The 17,523-nt window shown below is 41.8% G+C and overlaps 1 protein-coding gene across 1 annotated transcript in view; it reads left to right on the forward strand.

Annotated features, from left to right (window-relative positions):
* Positions 1–17,499, forward strand: part of GREB1L (GREB1 like retinoic acid receptor coactivator) — a 171,698-nt gene extending 154,199 nt beyond the window's left edge. Inside the window, exons 25-32 of the mRNA XM_036245203.1 lie at positions 1,733–1,894; positions 2,029–2,233; positions 7,222–7,387; positions 8,556–8,783; positions 9,674–9,815; positions 14,057–14,257; positions 15,990–16,128; positions 17,336–17,499. Of these exons, the coding sequence (XP_036101096.1) occupies positions 1,733–1,894; positions 2,029–2,233; positions 7,222–7,387; positions 8,556–8,783; positions 9,674–9,815; positions 14,057–14,257; positions 15,990–16,128; positions 17,336–17,499 (1,407 nt within the window). The remainder of the gene's footprint in view (positions 1–1,732; positions 1,895–2,028; positions 2,234–7,221; positions 7,388–8,555; positions 8,784–9,673; positions 9,816–14,056; positions 14,258–15,989; positions 16,129–17,335) is intronic.
* Positions 17,500–17,523: the final 24 nt, after the last annotated feature.

Consider the following 17,523-nt stretch of genomic DNA (forward strand, 5'->3'; position numbering starts at 1 on the left):
TTTTATTTAGAAAGAACTGAAAGGTAGAAACACAGAAGGTGGGCTAGTGCCCCGTAGCATTTAGCTTGTTTTCTACCAGAGCATCTTTAAGCACAAATGATGGGAAAGGTAGCAAATGAGAGGAGTATCCAGTGCCTCTTTAGGGGATAAGTTCCACTTTATCCTCTTGGTTTTTATTACTCGGCTCTGAACACCTAGAACAACTTTTCCTTCCTCTAGAAAAAGGGGTAGGGAACCTTTTTTATGCTATTTGGATATTTATAACATCATTCATGAGCCGTACAAAATTATTAACTTAAACATTAGCCTGCTATATTTGGTCAGGCTAATTTGGTGAGGTGTGTGATGTTAGCTGGTATTGGTTTCACGGGCCGTATAAGGGCCGGACGGTCCCCACCCCTGCTCTAGGATATGCTGCTGGATGTCCCCAAACTTGCTTCTGCTGTCAAGGACCAGGTCTTCACCTTTTCCCCGTAGGGAACCAGAAGGGATGTATACTACGAAACTGGATCCACATTCTACCCTTCTAATGCAGGTTACCTTTTAGATCCCATTTGATTACTTGGTGTCAGTGAAAACTTTTGGTGGGCTAGTTCGAAATCAGCTCCTGTGCTTCACAGAACATAGAAGATTCAAGTCTCCTGATCTATTAATCATAGGTTTCTAGAAATGTTCTTTACTGAAAACCCTCTATCTATATAGGTTCTGTGTGATTACAATACTCACTTGTGAGACAGAATGAACCAGAATTCAAGGGAAGAAATACAACATGGCTTTTCTATGAAATGTAATATTTAGGTTAACACTCTTGGGAAACCTACCTGGATTCTAGATGCTGCTAAAAATTGATGCTATCCTTTCATTAAGCCAAATGTCGTCTGAATTGTAGAGCATGTAAAAGCCTTTATGTGGTTATTCACTGAACTGAGTTACTGAGAGAGCACAAGAACGTTCCAGCAATTTAAAAAATAGGTTAAGATTTGTATTTGGCTTCAGTGAGTCAAATGGTTTCTGCTGGAAGCCAGACGTCTAGGCTACATGACTGTTCAAACCTCTCAGTGTCCACTGTAGCCAGGGAAGATGGGGCCATTCTAATGATATCAGTCCTGATACTGTACTTAGAAAAATGATGTTCATTTGGTCTTGACCCACATAGAGAAGTGTTTTCCTCCTAGAACTGGGCACTTTTGGGAGTTTATATAGCAGGACTTCCATAGGTATATTTAACCTCTGCATAAAAATAAGTAGTAGTGGTTCTAAGAACATGAGGATTGCAAAGACCGTGCCAAGCCACCCAGGGAGAGGCTGTGTAGGTGCAAGATGCTCGGCACTCATGTCAGCGGCAGCTACTAAAAGATGAAGTGCATGATGCCTGGTTGGTGTGGCTCAGTGGTTGAGCGTCGACCCATGAACCAAGAGGTCGCCGGCTTGACTCCTGGTCAGGGCAGATGCCCGGACTGTGGAGCCAATCCCCAGTGGGGGGCATGCAGGAGGTGGCCAATCGATGTTTCTCTCTCGCTCCCTCTCCCTTCCTCTCTCTAAAATCAATAAAGAAACACTATTTTAAAAAAGAGGTGCTTGCCTTTCCAAGCCTTTCCATGTTGCACATGCAGCCAGGCCCGTGGCAGGTTAAATTCAGGCTAGCTTGCCTCTCTTAATAACACCCCTAACAAGGGGCCTTGAAGTTTGCAAACCGTGAATTTACATTCCTTTTCTTTCTTTGGAAATGTAGATGTCTGACTCCACCCTTCATGCATTCACGTTCTCATCCTCCATGCTGGGAGAAGAGGTGCAGCTCTATTTCATTATTCCCAAATCCAAAGAGAGTTATTTTGTCTTCAGCAAGCAGGGCAAACACCTGGAGAGCATGCGGCTGCCCCTGGTTTCAGACAAGGTGGGTGATAGTGTCTGAACTCAAGGACTGACAGGCCTCAGGTCCTATATCAGGTTCTCTAAGCTTCTGAAATCTAAGGATTTTAATTTCCCTTTCTGGTCTCTGGTTTTTGTTTTTGTTTTTTGTTTCAACAGAATTTGAATGCTGTCAAGAGCCCCATTTTCACTCCTTCCAGTGGTCGCCATGAGCATGGACTCCTAAACCTTTTTCATGCCATGGAGGGCATCAGCCACCTGCATCTGCTAGTGGTCAAAGAATATGAGATGCCGCTGTATCGCAAGTACTGGCCCAACCACATCATGCTGGTGCTTCCGGGCACGTTCAATAATGCAGGCGTGGGTAAGGGCCCCCTGGCTGGGGAGAAGGGCTGAACCATAAACCAAGTTCCATCCCCTGGGTGTGAAATGTGCCAAGGTCCCCCTGCCTCTGGAAAGTGTCTTGTCCTCCTGACCAAAGGACTTTTGACTCCTCTTTAGATGTTTATTTTTTCTTTACCTTCAGTTTTGCAGAACTTTTAACTTCTGAGCACTAGTTACTAAAGAAGTCACTGGTAGGTTGAGCGCCCCGAGAAGGTCTTGAAGTGTAGATAGATGTTCCTGAGCTGGGCACACCAGCAGCAGGAATGTAGCAGTGAGAAGGATGGTCTGAGGAGGAGGAGAGGTAATAGTTCAGTCTGGTCTAGAGGCATCTGGAAGGGTCCCCGAGACATCGCTAATCACTTTAAAGGCACATGGCAAGTTCTAAGGGGTTCTGTACAACCAGAAATTGTGGCAGTCATCTTAAAAATGCCTTGAAGTCTTTCCTGCTTTTCCCCACAGGATGTAAGCAGTGGGCTGATCCCTCCCAGGGGAGGGCACATGGTTGTGGAGTATACCCCAGAGCTGGGGAGGCACTAGAGACACCTAGAATGCCTTCACTTACCTGACTCGGGCAGGAAATCTCGAACTGGATCAGTGGTTTAGTTCAGTACTGTCTGGTCACTTCTTGCATCGTGGTTCACAGTCATTTTTATTACCCACTCTGTGGGTGTCTGACTTCGTGCATAGTCTCAGAAGGGCTGAGAATCAAGAGCTGCTAATGGACACTTTAGAGGGAAGTAGAGCACTCGCCCAGAGCTGGAGGGCAAAGCACATGAGACCCGAGAAGTTGCCCTGAGTCTGCATGGTCCTCCTCTCCAGGGTCTCTCACTGGCCCTTCCTTTCCCATTTCACTCCTGTCTCTCCCCGTGTCTATTCCTCTCTCTCCTCCCCTTCTTAGGTCTCTTCATTTCTTCTTTCCACGCCTTTTCATGTCCTTAAACTTTAGCTTTAATATGGGATTAAAGTATTTTTTAAAACTGGTTTATTATTTTGATACAATTTTATTTTCCATGCTTATCACTTTTTATCAAGTGAAGCAAGAATTTTACATATTTCTGATACTTTATCCTCCCCAAACTAAAAGCTTTTTCTATATGAGTATGACCCTCAAATTACCCCCTTCTGTGTCTTACTGACCTTTAGGTGAAAAATGTTCCTCTTCCCAGATCTCCCTGAATTTTTTTAGTGCCATTTTTGCTATTTTTTCAAACTTGGGGAACGGGAAGCGAACATATATGCAAATTAAATACATCCAAATTACTTTTTAAAATATTTTAACATAAAACTTACCATGTCAACTATTTTTAAGTGTACAGATCTGCAGTGTTAAGTATATTCACACTGTGGTGCATCCAGTCTCCAGAACTCTCTCTTCTTCAGGCAAAACTGAACTCAGTGCCACTGATTCCTTTTGTTTTCAAAAAAAACTTTTTTTCTTTATTGATTTTAGAGAGAGAGGAAGGGAGAGCGAGAGAAAGATAGAAACATTGATGAGAGAGAACATCAATTGGCCGCCTCCTGCATGCCCCCAACTGGGGATTGGGCCCACAACCTGGGCATGTGCCCTGACCGAGAATCAAACTGGCGACCTCTTGGTGCATGGGTTGACGCCCAACCACTGAGCCACACCGGCCAGGCACTGATTCCTTTTTAAGGCTAAATAATATTCCATGTACGTCTACACATTTCTTTACCCATTCATCCATCAGTGGACACGGGTTGTTCTCCACCTTTTGACCACTGTGAATAATACTGCTATGAACATAAGTACAAAGTAATCTGTCCAAGGCCATTTTCAATTCTTTGAATATGCCTAGAAGTGGAATTGCGGAAGCATATAATAATCCTTTTTTTTTATCCTTACCCGAGGACATTTTTTTATTTTTTGTTCAGATAGACTAGGAGGGAGAGAGAGGAAGAGAGAGAGAGAAAGAAACATCGACATGAAAGGGACACATCGAGTGGCTGCCACCCACACAACCCAACCAGGGCCGGGGACAAACTGCAACCATGGCACATGCCCTTAGCGGGAACTGAACCCGGGTCTCTCTGGACCACAGGCTGACGCTGTAACTGCTGAGGCAAACTGGCCAGGGCTAATAATCCATTTTTAATTTTTTGAGGAATTAGTATACTGTTTACATTCCTACCAATAGTGCAAAATAGTTCCAATTTTTCCATAACCTCACCAACATTTTTTTTGTTTTGATAGTAGCCATCCTAATGAATGTAAGATGGATCTTATTGTTCTTTTGATGTTTAGAGAGAGGGAAGGAGAAGGAGAGAGAAACACCAATCAGCTTTCCTCCTGCACACCCCCTACTGGGGATGAAGCCCACAACCCAGGCATAGGCCCTGACCAGAAAATCAACTGGCAACCCCCCACCTCCTGCCTCGTGCAGGGGACGACACCACACCAGTCAGGGGGATCTCACTGTGATTTGATTTGCATTTCCCTAATGTTTAATGATGGCATGTAGCTTTTATGTGTGTTTTCACCATTTGTGTATGTTCTTTGGAGAAGTCATTCAAGTGCTTTTCCTATTTTTAATCAGGTTGCTTTTTTGTTGTTGACTTGTTCTTTATATATTCTGATGTTAACCCCTCATCAGATATATGGTTTGTAAATATGTTCTCCCAATCTGTAGGTTGCCTTTTCATTGTTTTGTCCATTGCACAGAAGTTTCAAATTTTTATATAGTCCAGTTTTCTATTTTTCCTTTTGTTCCCTGTTCTTTTGGTGTCATAGCCAAGAAATCATTGCCAAATTCAACATCATCAAGCTTTTCCCATTTTCTTCTAAGAGTTTTATAATTTGGTACTTGCATTTAGGTTTTTGATCCATTTTAATTTTTGATATAGTATAAGGTAAGTGTCCAACTTCATTCCTTTGCATGTAGGATAACATGCTTTCCCCACACCATTAGTTGAAGAGACTGTTCTTTCCCCATTGAATGGTATTGGTGCCTTGGTGCCTTTGTCAAAAATCATTTGACCATATATGCAAGAATATAATGCTGGGCCCAGTATTTTTATTCCATTTGTCTCTCAGTCTGTCTTTACATCACTACCACGTTGCTTTGATTACGATAGTTTTGTAGTGAGTTTTAAATCAGCCAAGAGACCTCCAACTTTGTTCTTTTTTAAAAAAAAATATGTTTTTATTGGTTTTTTAGAGAGAGAAGAAAAGGAGAGATAGAAACATCGATGTGAGAAAGACACATTGATCAGCTGCCTCCTGCACACCCCCCACTGGGGATCAAGCCCCAAACCTGGGCATGTGCCCTGACTGGGAATCAAACCAGGGCTTCTCAGTCCATGGGGCAACGCTCAATCCACTGAGCCAAACTGGCTGGGCCTAACTTTGTTCTTTTTCAAGATTGTTTTGGCTATTCAGGGTCCCTTGAGATTCCATATGAATTTAAAGATGGATTTTCCTATTTCCAAAAAAATTATTGAGATTTTGATAAGAATTGTATTAAATCTATAGACTGCTTTGGATAATATTGACACTTGACATCTTAATAATATTATGTTTCAATCTATGAACATAGGACATCTTACCATTTATTTGCATCTTCCTTAAGTCTTTCTGCAATGTTTTGTGCTTTTCAGTGTACAAGTTTTTTGCCTTCTTGGTTAAACATTTATTCCTAATAATCTTATTCTTTTTGATGCTATGGTAAATGGAATTTTCTTCATATCTCTTTTAGATTATTCATTGTTATAGAAACAACAACTGACTTTTGAGTGTTTTTGTTTATCTGCTGACTCACTTTATTACTTCTAACAGTGTGTCTGGAATCTTTAGGGTTTTCTACATACCAGATCATGTTGCCTACAGAGATACTTTTACTTCTTCCTTTCAGATGCCTTTTCTTTTTGCCTAATTGCTCTGGCTACGATTTCCAGGACCATGTTAAATCGACGTTCACATTATTGTCTTATTCTTGATCGTAGAGCAAAAGCTTTCAGTCTTTCACCACTGAGTCTGATGTTACCTGTGGAAGGCAGATTTTCTTAAATCCGATTCCTCTTCATCTATTCACTATTCAAACTGTTTTCCTGGTTCCTCCATAGACTTAATAGCTTTATTCTCCCCTTCATTTCATTATCTACATTTTATTTTCATTTTAGGGTAGCTCACTCATAAAAGTTGGCTAATACCTGGTGACAATCATCTTAATCACTAACATTCATTGAGTACTTAGTACATGCGAGGCACCATCCTGTGCACCATAGAGTTCGATAAAGTAGATGTTATTATTTCCTTCTTACAGATGGAGAGGCCAAGGCACAGGAGGGTTAATTGGTTCATTGTCAAAGTTATGAAGTGGGGGAATCAGGATTCAAACCTAGGCAGCTTGGTATTACTCACTGTACCACACAGCCTCTTGGAAAAGGAAAAAACAAAGCAGATCTAGGGAAAGGATGCCAGTTTCCAGAATCATCTTCAGAGAAGGTGCTGCTACCAATTTCCTAAAGCATGGGACATATTAGTGTAAGCAGCATACCCACTAATTGTAGGCCCTGGCTACTCCCTGGTGCAGGACATGTGAGCGGCTGCCTCAGAGACTGAGAGAGCCTCTTACCATGGCTTTAAAGAACTGACCAGTAATAAGAGTTTCCTCCATGTGGCATCCTTTGTCCTATCAGGGAAACTGGATTCTTGCAGTATTCCTCAAAGTGTAGTTCATGAATCATCTGTATTATCAAAGATATCTCTGGTTTCTGTCCACTCATCAGATCTATTCAAGTGAATCTCGGGTGATAGGCTCCAGGAATCTGTATTTTAAAAAGAATTCCTCCGTGATTTGTACCTACACTAAAGTTTGCTCTGAACATTTAGTGATCCTGCCTACAGTGGTCATCTGGTGAACAGGCATGCCTGCGGAGGAGGTGAGCTGGCTTTGGGGCTTGGCCAAGCCCGAGTGAAGGATGTGCAGCTGTGGTTTTGTTGCCTTCCAGGTGCGGCCAGGTTTCTCATTAAGGAGCTGTCCTATCACAACCTGGAACTGGAGAGGAACCGCCTAGAAGAGCTGGGAATTAAACGCCAGTGTGTCTGGCCTTTCATTGTTGTGATGGATGACTCATGTGTCCTGTGGAACATTCACAGTGTTCAGGAGCAGAGCAGGTAAAGGTGCTTCCCCAGCAGCCCTAGGGGATATGACATGTTATTGAGAAGATCCTTTCCTTGGCTGCAGTTATGCGTGGAAGAAAGTAAGAAAGGTATAGCTCCAGAGCAGAAAGACCATCCATGAGACCACCCTCACTAGTACTTTTTAAAAAATTTAGACATTTAGTGTGCCATTAAATTCCTGGACCACTTCTGCATCACGACTTTGGTTAGCTATAAGTCTGTTGATAGTATGGTTTATTTGGAAAGACCACTGACTTCTAAATCAGGAAAATTGATTTTTAAACCCAGCTCTGCTATGAAAGGGAAAGTTATTTTGCCTTTCTCAATTCCATCACCTATAAAATTATAGCTGGGCCCAAATCAGTGGTTTTCCTCCTGGGGCAGTGGTGAGGGGTCCATGAGAACCAGGGAATACAAAAACTAGAAAAGTCCAACACAGAAAAAGGCCCCAAAATGTTGATAACACCCTCATTGAACCACTGAGCCAGATGTCTAGGTCCTTCCAATTCAAACACTGCGATGTGTTCTTGTTTCCACTGTGGATCTGAAGCCAGAGAAGTTCTCAAATGCTCCTTCATTATACCATAGTTACAAGACCTAGGAAGTATGCTTCTTATTCTTATTCTTCTTTTTTTTGTTAATCCTCACCCTAGGCTATTTTTCCATTGATTTTTAGATAAAGTGGAAGGGGAGGGAGGGAGGGAGGAAGAGAAACATTGATGTGAGAGAGACACATCAATTGGTTGCCTCTCAAATGACCTCAACTAGGGCTGGGAAACAAACCTGCAATCCATGTATGCACCCTTGACCAGGAATTGAGCCTGTGACCCCTCAGTCCTCGGCTCTCACCCCTGAACCAAATTGGCCAGGGCTACCTTGGGTACCTCACTTTGGTAACTCCCTGCTCATTATTGTTTGAATCGGGCTGGATTTCTTTCTCAGCCTTAAAGTGATACACCCCACCCCGAGAGGCAGTTTCCTAGTTAGCAGTGTCGGGCAGCAAAAAATTGGGTCTGACATTCTCCTCCATTCCAGGCTAGTAGAAAGTAAATGAGCCAATTATATTACAGATACGAATACTGTAGTGTTGGCCCTTCATAAATGACTCTGTCTTCTATGATAGTTATTGATATCTTATATACACTAACTTTACATTTCATAGCCAGCCCATGGAAGCAGGACTTTCCAGTAAGAATGTGTCCTTGAAGAGTGTCTTACAGCACATCGAAGCGACACCAAAAATCATCCACTATGCCATCCTGGGCATACAGAAATGGAGCAGCAAGCTGACTCCCCAGAGTCTGAAGGCCCCGTTCTCCAGGTGCCATGTGCACGACTTCATTCTCCTCAACATAGACTTGACTCAGAATGTGCAGTATGACTTCAACAGGTAAGTCAGGCTGCTGGGTGCAAGTAATTCTAGTCATTGTCTCTTCTCAGCTCTGGCCTCTGAAATGTTTTTTATTCCTGTTTCTGTCTTTAATTGAAAACTGAGAATCGCTTTATATGGACAAGGAGAAAGGGAGAGAATCAATTCCCAAAGTATCCCTTTATCATCCTTCAAACTGACCTGAACCCTTAACAGGTGTAACAATATAAAATGCTTAGAAAACATATTTTGGTAATCTCATTATTCACCCAAAACTAAAAACAGGGATAAAAACTGTTGAATCAACACCAACCAGTGTGTAGACCGATAAACCCACTGAAGGCTAATTTTTCATTCACCCTCAGAACTTAGAAGGTAATCACTTTCCCTAAATGTAAGTAAGACCAGAGATCTGGATCCTGTAGAGAAAAGCCAGTAGATGGGAATGAGAAGGAGAACCTTGCCTTGCCTCCTGAATAAATTATATACATATCTGGAAAGTCTGGGACGGCCAACCGAAGAAATGCTAAGGGACTGTAAAGTCCCTCTTATGTCAACCCCCAACCCTGTAGCTATTATTTCAACTTGTTTTAAATTTGGCAGATGCTTCATCCTGTTTACAGGCAGGATTTAAGAACTGGGAGCACCTGTGTACTCCTGTCTTGCAAGAGTCTATAGAATGTGCAGTCCAGGCATGTGGAGTGTCTGAGACCAGGGTCACTTCCCTCCTCCTCCATGTAATGGCTGTAACTCCCAAATCAGTGTTAAGACGGCCAACTCTATGAGAAAGCGAGGTTAATTCTGTTTGAGGCTCTCTCTTAACATCTGCCACACATTTATTTCTCTGTGTGTAATTATTATGGTTGAGATGTGACAGGTAGCCAAAGAAACCTCTCATGATTATGATTTAGGTATTTCTGTGAAGATGTTGACTTTAACCTGAGAACAAACAGCAGTGGCCTGCTCATCTGTCGCTTTAATAACTTCAGTCTCATGAAGAAACACATTCAGGTTGGAGGGCAAAGGGACTTTATCATTAAACCAAAGATCATGGTAAGTATGCAAGCTTTATTCTACTGTTGAAATTAAGACAACGACTTCTTATTGATATCTTTGTTATTAGGTACTGGCATTAAGCACTTGCCACTTGATTAAAAAGTTAAGTAACATAAGGACTCAGTCCTTAATGCCAAATTTGCAGTCCCATTTCTCTTACTGAGAACTCATCTACAGTCAGACATAGAATTTGAAAGTTCAACAAAATTACCTCTCTTTAGATTTAAGGCTTAACAACTTTATCAAAGATTCAGTTTTAAACTTAACATTCTGTATTCTTTTTTAAAAAAATTTTTTTTTCTTTATTGATTTTTAGAGAGGAAGGGAGAGGGAGAGAAAGATAGAAACTTCGATGAGAGAGAACATCGAATGGCCACCTCCTGCATGCCCCCCATTGGGGATCTGGCCCACAACCTGGGCATGTGCCCTGACCAGGAATTGAACCAGTGACCTCTTGGTGCATGGGTCAACGCTCAACCACTGAGCCACACTAGCCAGACTAACATTCTGTATTCATGTGTGTGCGTGCATACCCGTGTGCTTATGTTAATTGGCACCCGAGGATATTTGTCCATTGATTTTTAGAGCAGACGGGAGGGAGGGAGAGAGAAACATCGATGTGTCTTGCGAGAGACATCAATTGGTTGCCTCCCACAAGACCCTGACCAGGGCCAGGATCAAACCTGCAACCCAGTTATGTGCTCTTGACCTGGAATCAAACCCACAACCCTTTGGTTTGTGGGCTGACGCTTTAACCACTGAGCCAAACTGACCAGGCAACATTCTGTATCCTTAAACAGGCAAAGTTAACATTTTTACGTCTTTTATGTAATACATGAGAAATGTAAATAAAGATGCTTGTCAAGAAAGTAACAGATCAGAGACTTTAAGTCAAGATGGCAGTGTAGGTAAATGTGGTACTCACCTCCTACCACAACCACAACAGAAATACAGCTAAACCACAGAACAACCATCACTCAGAACCCCAGAAATCTAGCTGAATGGAAGTCCTAAGAATAGGGATTTAAGGAAGAAGCCATATCAAGACTGGTAGGAGAGGCAGAGACACAAAATGGGCTAGTCCCATACCCACATGTGGCAGATTAAAATTGGGAAGGATATCTCAGCTGCAGAGGTCTGCCCTGAGGAGCAAGCAGTCCTAGCCCACACCAGGCCCCCCAGCCCAGGGTTCCAGTGCCAGGCAGAGAAATACCCATAATTTCTGGCTATAACACCAGCGGGGATTGTGGTTGAGACGAAGAGCTGCTGGAGTTCCAGGCAGTTCCTCTCAAAGGGCCATACATGGACTGACTCCCTCTGAGCTCCAGCACTGGGCAGCAGCTTGAAAGGAACCAGGGACATATGGGGAGGAACTGAACTGTCAGGCATCAGGGCGAGAGCTGGGGTGGGGTGGGGGCAGCTTTCTGCCAGACAAAAGTGCTGGCAGAGGCCACTGTTCCTTTTTGAGACACCCCCCTCACACACACGTACACACACATAGAGCTGGCAGGCAGATGCCATATCTGAGTCTCCATTAATCTGCCTCAAACTGTTTGCCTGCCACCCTGCTGATTCCGAGACCCCGTCCCACCCAATTTGCAGGCCCACTCAAGCTGTTTCCAGTGACTTTTCCGTACAAATGGCCTGTCTTGGCTCATGCTTCAGACTCCTAAAATCTCTCTAACAAGCAGCATCTGACCTCAGCATGACCCATACCTCCCACTAAGTGGCCCAGGCTTGGCAATAGCAGTAGCTTTGGTTCACAGCTTGGCCTCACCTGGGCACCTCCACACCCAGCACAAGTAGTAGCCACCTGCAGATTGCTTTGTAGCTCCTGCTGGGTGGCACTGCACAGAACACAGGCAGCAGCTGACCTTGGCTGTACCTCCCAGGAGTCCCCAGAGCCAGCATACCTTGTGGACAGCTTCATATCACATCAAAGCACCACCCATGATCTCCACAAGTGACACACTCAAGGGGCAGACAGCGGGTACCAGAGCCCTGCTAAAGGAAGTCCTGCTCTATGGGGTGGGCCCCCTACAGAGCTGATCCTCCACAGTGGTCATTGGTCAAAGCCAGTCCTTGCAGCTGATTGGCCTGGGGATAAATCGTTCCCATTGTTGTGCCAACAGCAGTCAAGGTTCAACTACAACAGGAGGGTGCACACAGCCCACACGGTCATATCTGGAGCGCCCAGCTTGGGTTATCAGGGAGGCTGTCCCACTGAACCCTACAGAATACCTGTTATATAAGGCCACTCTATGAAGCCCAGAGACATAGCAGCTCTACCTAATACATAGAAACCAACACAGGATGCCCAAATTAGAAAACAAAAAAACATGTACCAAATGAAAGAACAGAACAAAATTTCAGAAAAGAACAACAAAATGGAGGCAAGCAATCTACTCGATGCAGAGTTCAAAACACTGGTTATAAGGATGCTTAATGATCTCAGTGAGAACAAAGAGATAGGAAACATAAAAATGGAACTAGAAAACCTTAAAAAGAACCAGTCAGAAATGAAGAATACATTAACTGAAATGAAGACTACATTACAGGGAGCAGAGGATTAAATCAGGGATTTGGAGGATAAGGAAGCAGAAAACACCCAATTAGAAAAACAGTAAAAAAGAAAAAGAATCCAAAAAAATGAAAATAGTGTAAGGAGCATCTGGGACAGCTTCAAACATACCAATATTCACATCATGAGGGTGCCAGAAGGAGAAGAAAGAGAGCAAGGAATTGAAAACTTATTTTTTAATTTTTTTTTAAATTTTATGTGGTTTATCTCTTCCCTCCCCTCACCACCCTGTCTTCTGAGGGTTGTCAGTCTGTACCCTACTTCCACGTCTCTGGGTCTACCCTATTCCTCAGACTGTTATGTTCATTATATTCCACAAATATGAAAACTTATTTTTTTTAAACGATAGAAAACTTCTCTAACCTGATGAGAGAACTAGACATGCAAGTCCAGGAAGCACAGAGAGTCCCAAACAAGATGAACCCCAAGAGGTCCACACCAAAACACATCATAATTAAAATGCAAAAGGTTAAAAACAAAGAGAGAATTTTAAAAGCAGCATGAGAAAAGTAGTTATCTACAAGGGAGCTCCCATAATACTGTCAGCCGATTTCTTAATAGAAACTTTGCAGACAAGAAGGGATTGGCAAGAATTTTCAAAGTAATGAAAAGCAAGGACCTACAATTAAGATTATTCTCCCTAGCAAAGCTATCATTTAAAATCAAAGGACAATACAAAGAACTTTCCAGACAAGAAAAAGCTAAATGAGTTCATCACCAACAAACCAGTATTACATGAAATGTCAAAAGGTCTATTTTAAGAAAGGAAAAAAAAAGGTCTAAAATATGGATAATAAAATGGCAATATATACATATCAACAACTGAATAAAAAACAAAATAAACAAGCAGAACAGAAACAGACTCATAGATACAGAGTACATTTTAACAGTTACCAGATGGGAGGGGGCTGGGGGAATGGGTGAAAAAGGTGAACAAATTAAGAAGTACAAATTGGTTGTTAAAGAATTGTCATGGGGATGTAAAGTACAGCATAGGGAATATAGTCAGTAATATTCTAATAACTGTATGGAGTCAGATGGGTACAAGATTTATCGGGATGATCACTTAGTAAGTTATATAATGTCTAATCACTGTGGTGCACACCTGAAACTAATATAGTATCATATGTCAACTGTAATTGAAAAATTTTTTAAATGATTAAAAAAAGAAAGTAACAGATCAAGACCTGTTAAGGGTGTGAATTCCATGGGCCTACCCTTTTTTGTTTAAAAGATTTACTAGTTTTCTAATCATTTATAACATATGGACTCTCCAGTGGAGCTTAGAAATCTTTGTGGGGTTTGGTTTGGTTTTTCTCAGTTGTGATGGGATGGGATTTATCCCATCCTTACCCAGAGCACATAAAAGGTTTCCTATTGATCCTCACAAGTACTTGCTAAATACAATAACTTTCAAAGAAGCCTATTTTTCCATTGTTGCCTGTTCTGCAGTGTATGAATTATTTTAGGACAGTACCATTCTGTACTAAGTGAAAAAATTTCTCAGAACCCAAGTACAGACTTATATTTGAGCCTAGCATTTGTCACTCTTGTACTGCTACTGTTTAGGGACTGCCAGGATGCTATGCATTGTTTTCTTGCCTATTTCATACAGTGACAGACACATTTCCCATGATAATCTTGGCTCTGATTTCAGGTGTCAGAGAGCTTAGCACCCATTTTGCCCCTTCAGTATGTCTGCGCTCCCGACAGTGAACACACATTACTGGCAGCCCCTGCGCAGTTTCTCCTGGAGAAGTTCCTTCAGCATGCCTCATACAAACTCTTCCCCAAAGCCATCCATAACTTCAAGAGTCCCGTGTTAGCTGTTGACTGCTACCTTAACATTGGACCGGAGGTAAAGGGGGAGTGGGCTAATACTGTGCTTTACCTTCTTCCATCCATTTATTTTCCATTTTAGCTCCCATTTGAAAGCTTAGGCAAAAAAGAGCCTGTGACAGACTCATTAAAGGCTCACACAAGGTGCACTGGTAATCGTCCCTCCCCATATCCATTTTACCTCTCCACAATAAGCAAGTGAACACTCAAAGCTTAGCTCAGAGGTCAGCTCTGCTGAGAAGCCTGCCTCAGCTGGGCAAAGTTGCTTGCTCCTCCCTATCACAACGTGTATCAGATGATACTTTAATCATGTGATGACCTTTGTCCTCAAGTCAGAGGCCCACCATGCCTTAGCCACCGTTGTAGGCGTGTAAGAGGAGCTCAATGATTGCTGAACAATTTAGGGGATCACGGAGACCTTTATAGCTGTCATTTCCACTCCTTGACTTTTTTCTTTTCCATGATTTCCTTATTTTTCATTCTTCCTCCTCTATTTCAAGTTCTCCATCCATTTTAGCGTTGTTTTTTTAATTTGCAACTTGTACCTTTAGGCTTCTGACCACTGATAGCCTTCAAAACTTAAAGGGCTTCTGCCATTAAGCTTCCCTTAGGATTATTAGTATTGTTTTCAAATATTATATTTTATTCTATTTAATAGCATATCCTCTTTGTAAAGCATTTAAATAAAAGGTATAAATTATAAAATGAAATCACTTGTAAAGGAAACAATAACATTTTGGTATACCACATTTCCTTCTTGGCTTTTTTTTTTTTTTTTTTTGCATATATTGATAATCTCTAAGACTGAAATCCAACTTTGTATTTAAACATTTTACATTCTCCCAGTCTACATTGTGGGTTGGACGTGAATTTTAGAATTTTATAAGTAGAAGGAACCTTACATTATTACACCTGATGTAATAATGCCTTTTGCGGTATGTATGTAAGTTACGTGTCTAGCCAGGTCTCCCAATTCCTCCATCCCAGGATCCAGGGCTCTAGGTGTTGGACAACAAAATCCCAATACCACTACCAACAACAGCTAACATTCACTCAATACATACTGTTTATATTAATTAATTCACAACAGAACAGTCCCATGAATCAGGTCCTACTATCATCTACAGAGAAGGAAGATGCGGTGAAATGAAATAACTGCTCAGGGTCACACAGCTGCTAGAGGAGCCAGCATTGGAACCCAAACAGTCTGGCCCACACTCCAAGCCATTCCATGGTCTCCCAATTAGCTCATTCACTTACCTGAAATTTTTGTGAAGTTATCTTCTATGCATGGAAGCCATATAGACCTAAAAATTTGAAACTTCATGCAATTTGAAACTTCTATCCAATTGAAAATTTAAGTATACCTACATGAAAAGTTGATTAAAAATTTTTATTCTCATTTATAAGGTAATTTAAACACTTAATCTTTCCTCAGTATGCCTCTCTGTGGAAGGTGGTTTATTTTATAAACACTATTATTAGATGGAGGGGCTTATTTTGTTTCTTACTACTAATTCTTTCAGAATAGTCCCTATATGAGAAATGATCAAGAGAAGCTTTAACTTGGCATACTAAAGAGAGGAGGTGCAAAGCTTAAATAACCAACCCATTTAAGTTTCAATGAAAAATTTATCTCCTTTACCTTACTCTGAAATAGCTAAAAAGGAAGATACTGACTCATTCAGCTGAAATACAAACATTTTGCTTGCTCTTGAAGTGCCCATGCTCCTTCTGCTTGATTATTCCAGGTGGCCATATGCTACGTCAGCTCCAGACCCCACTCCAGCAATGTCAACTGTGAAGGGGTGTTTTTCAGTGGACTCCTCTTGTACCTCTGTGACTCTTTTGTAGGTGCTGATCTTCTTAAGAAATTTAAGTTTCTAAAAGGTAAATCAAATTTAGTATTTTGCTTGTGAATGCTATTGGTTCCCACTGGACAAAATACGGAGGCAGAGGTGAAAAATATATTTTAAAAAGCACTTTAGCCCAACCGGTATGTCAGTGGTTGAGCATCAACCCATGCACCAAGAGGTTGCTGGTTCGATTCCCAGTCAGGTCACATGACCAGGTTGTGGCTTGATTCCCAGTGGGGGACATGCAGGAGGCAGCCAGTTGATGTTCTCTCTCATCGATGTTTCTCTCTCTCTCCCTCTTCCTTCCTCTCTCTAATATCAATAAAAAAAATAAAAAAAAACTGTTTTAAGCACTTTAACAGTCATTTTTTGCCAGTAAATTGAATATCTTGGTTTTAACTGAAGAATCAATCCATTGATAGAACATCGATTGCCTGCCTCCTGCATGCCCCCCACTGGGGATCGGGTCGACAACCTAGGCATTGCCCTGACCAGGTATCAAACCGGCGACCTCTTGATGCTCAACCACTGAGCCACACTGGCTGGGCACCATATAATCTAATTTTAATAAAAAGCAGGATAATCTTATGACAACTATGCACTATACAGAGTTAGATTTGCCTAAGAATATAAATTAGGCATCATGAATAACCCTGACAAGATGATCTCTGAGGTCAGTGAACAAAGTAAGGTTCAGAACACTGTGTCTAGCATGCTACCATTTTTATGAGTACAGGAGAAATTATGTATTTATACACACACATCTGGAGCAGTGGGGGAGCCTGCTTGCCGGGGATACTTGGCAATATCTGGATACATTTGGATTGTCACACTGCTGCTGCCGGTGATATAGTGGGTAGAAGCCAAGAATGCTTCTAGACATCCTACAAGAACAGAGCAGCCCCCACAACAGAATAATCCAGTCCTGTAGAGCTAAGATTGAGAAACCCTACTTGAGAGGGACACATGAGAACCATTATAGCATTGGTTTTAACATGGTACACAATGGGATGGGAGAGTGTGATTGGGAGATTTTTCACTTTACGCTCTTTCAGACTTTTGAATCTGTAATACTACTTATTCAAAATAAACAATAAAATTAAAATGAACAATTCTAATAGGTTACTTACCTAATATGTTCTCAGATGTGTTAGCTTAGAGGATATATCAGAGAGAGGTGGTAAGTTTCCTTGTCATTTCAATTCCTGAGCCTAAAATGCACTTCTGCTTTTCTTCCAAAGGTGCTACCCTGTGTGTCATCTGCCAAGACAGAAGTTCCTTACGCCAAACAATCGTCCGCTTAGAACTAGAGGATGAGTGGCAGTTCCGCCTCCGGGACGAGTTTCAAACTGCTAACAGCAGTGATGACAAGCCCCTTTATTTTCTTACTGGACGTCATGTATGAGCTTTTGAAGTGACCAAAAATAGC

Source organism: Molossus molossus, unplaced genomic scaffold (assembly GCF_014108415.1).
Source record: "Molossus molossus isolate mMolMol1 unplaced genomic scaffold, mMolMol1.p scaffold_m16_p_6, whole genome shotgun sequence".
NCBI lineage: Eukaryota > Metazoa > Chordata > Mammalia > Chiroptera > Molossidae > Molossus > Molossus molossus.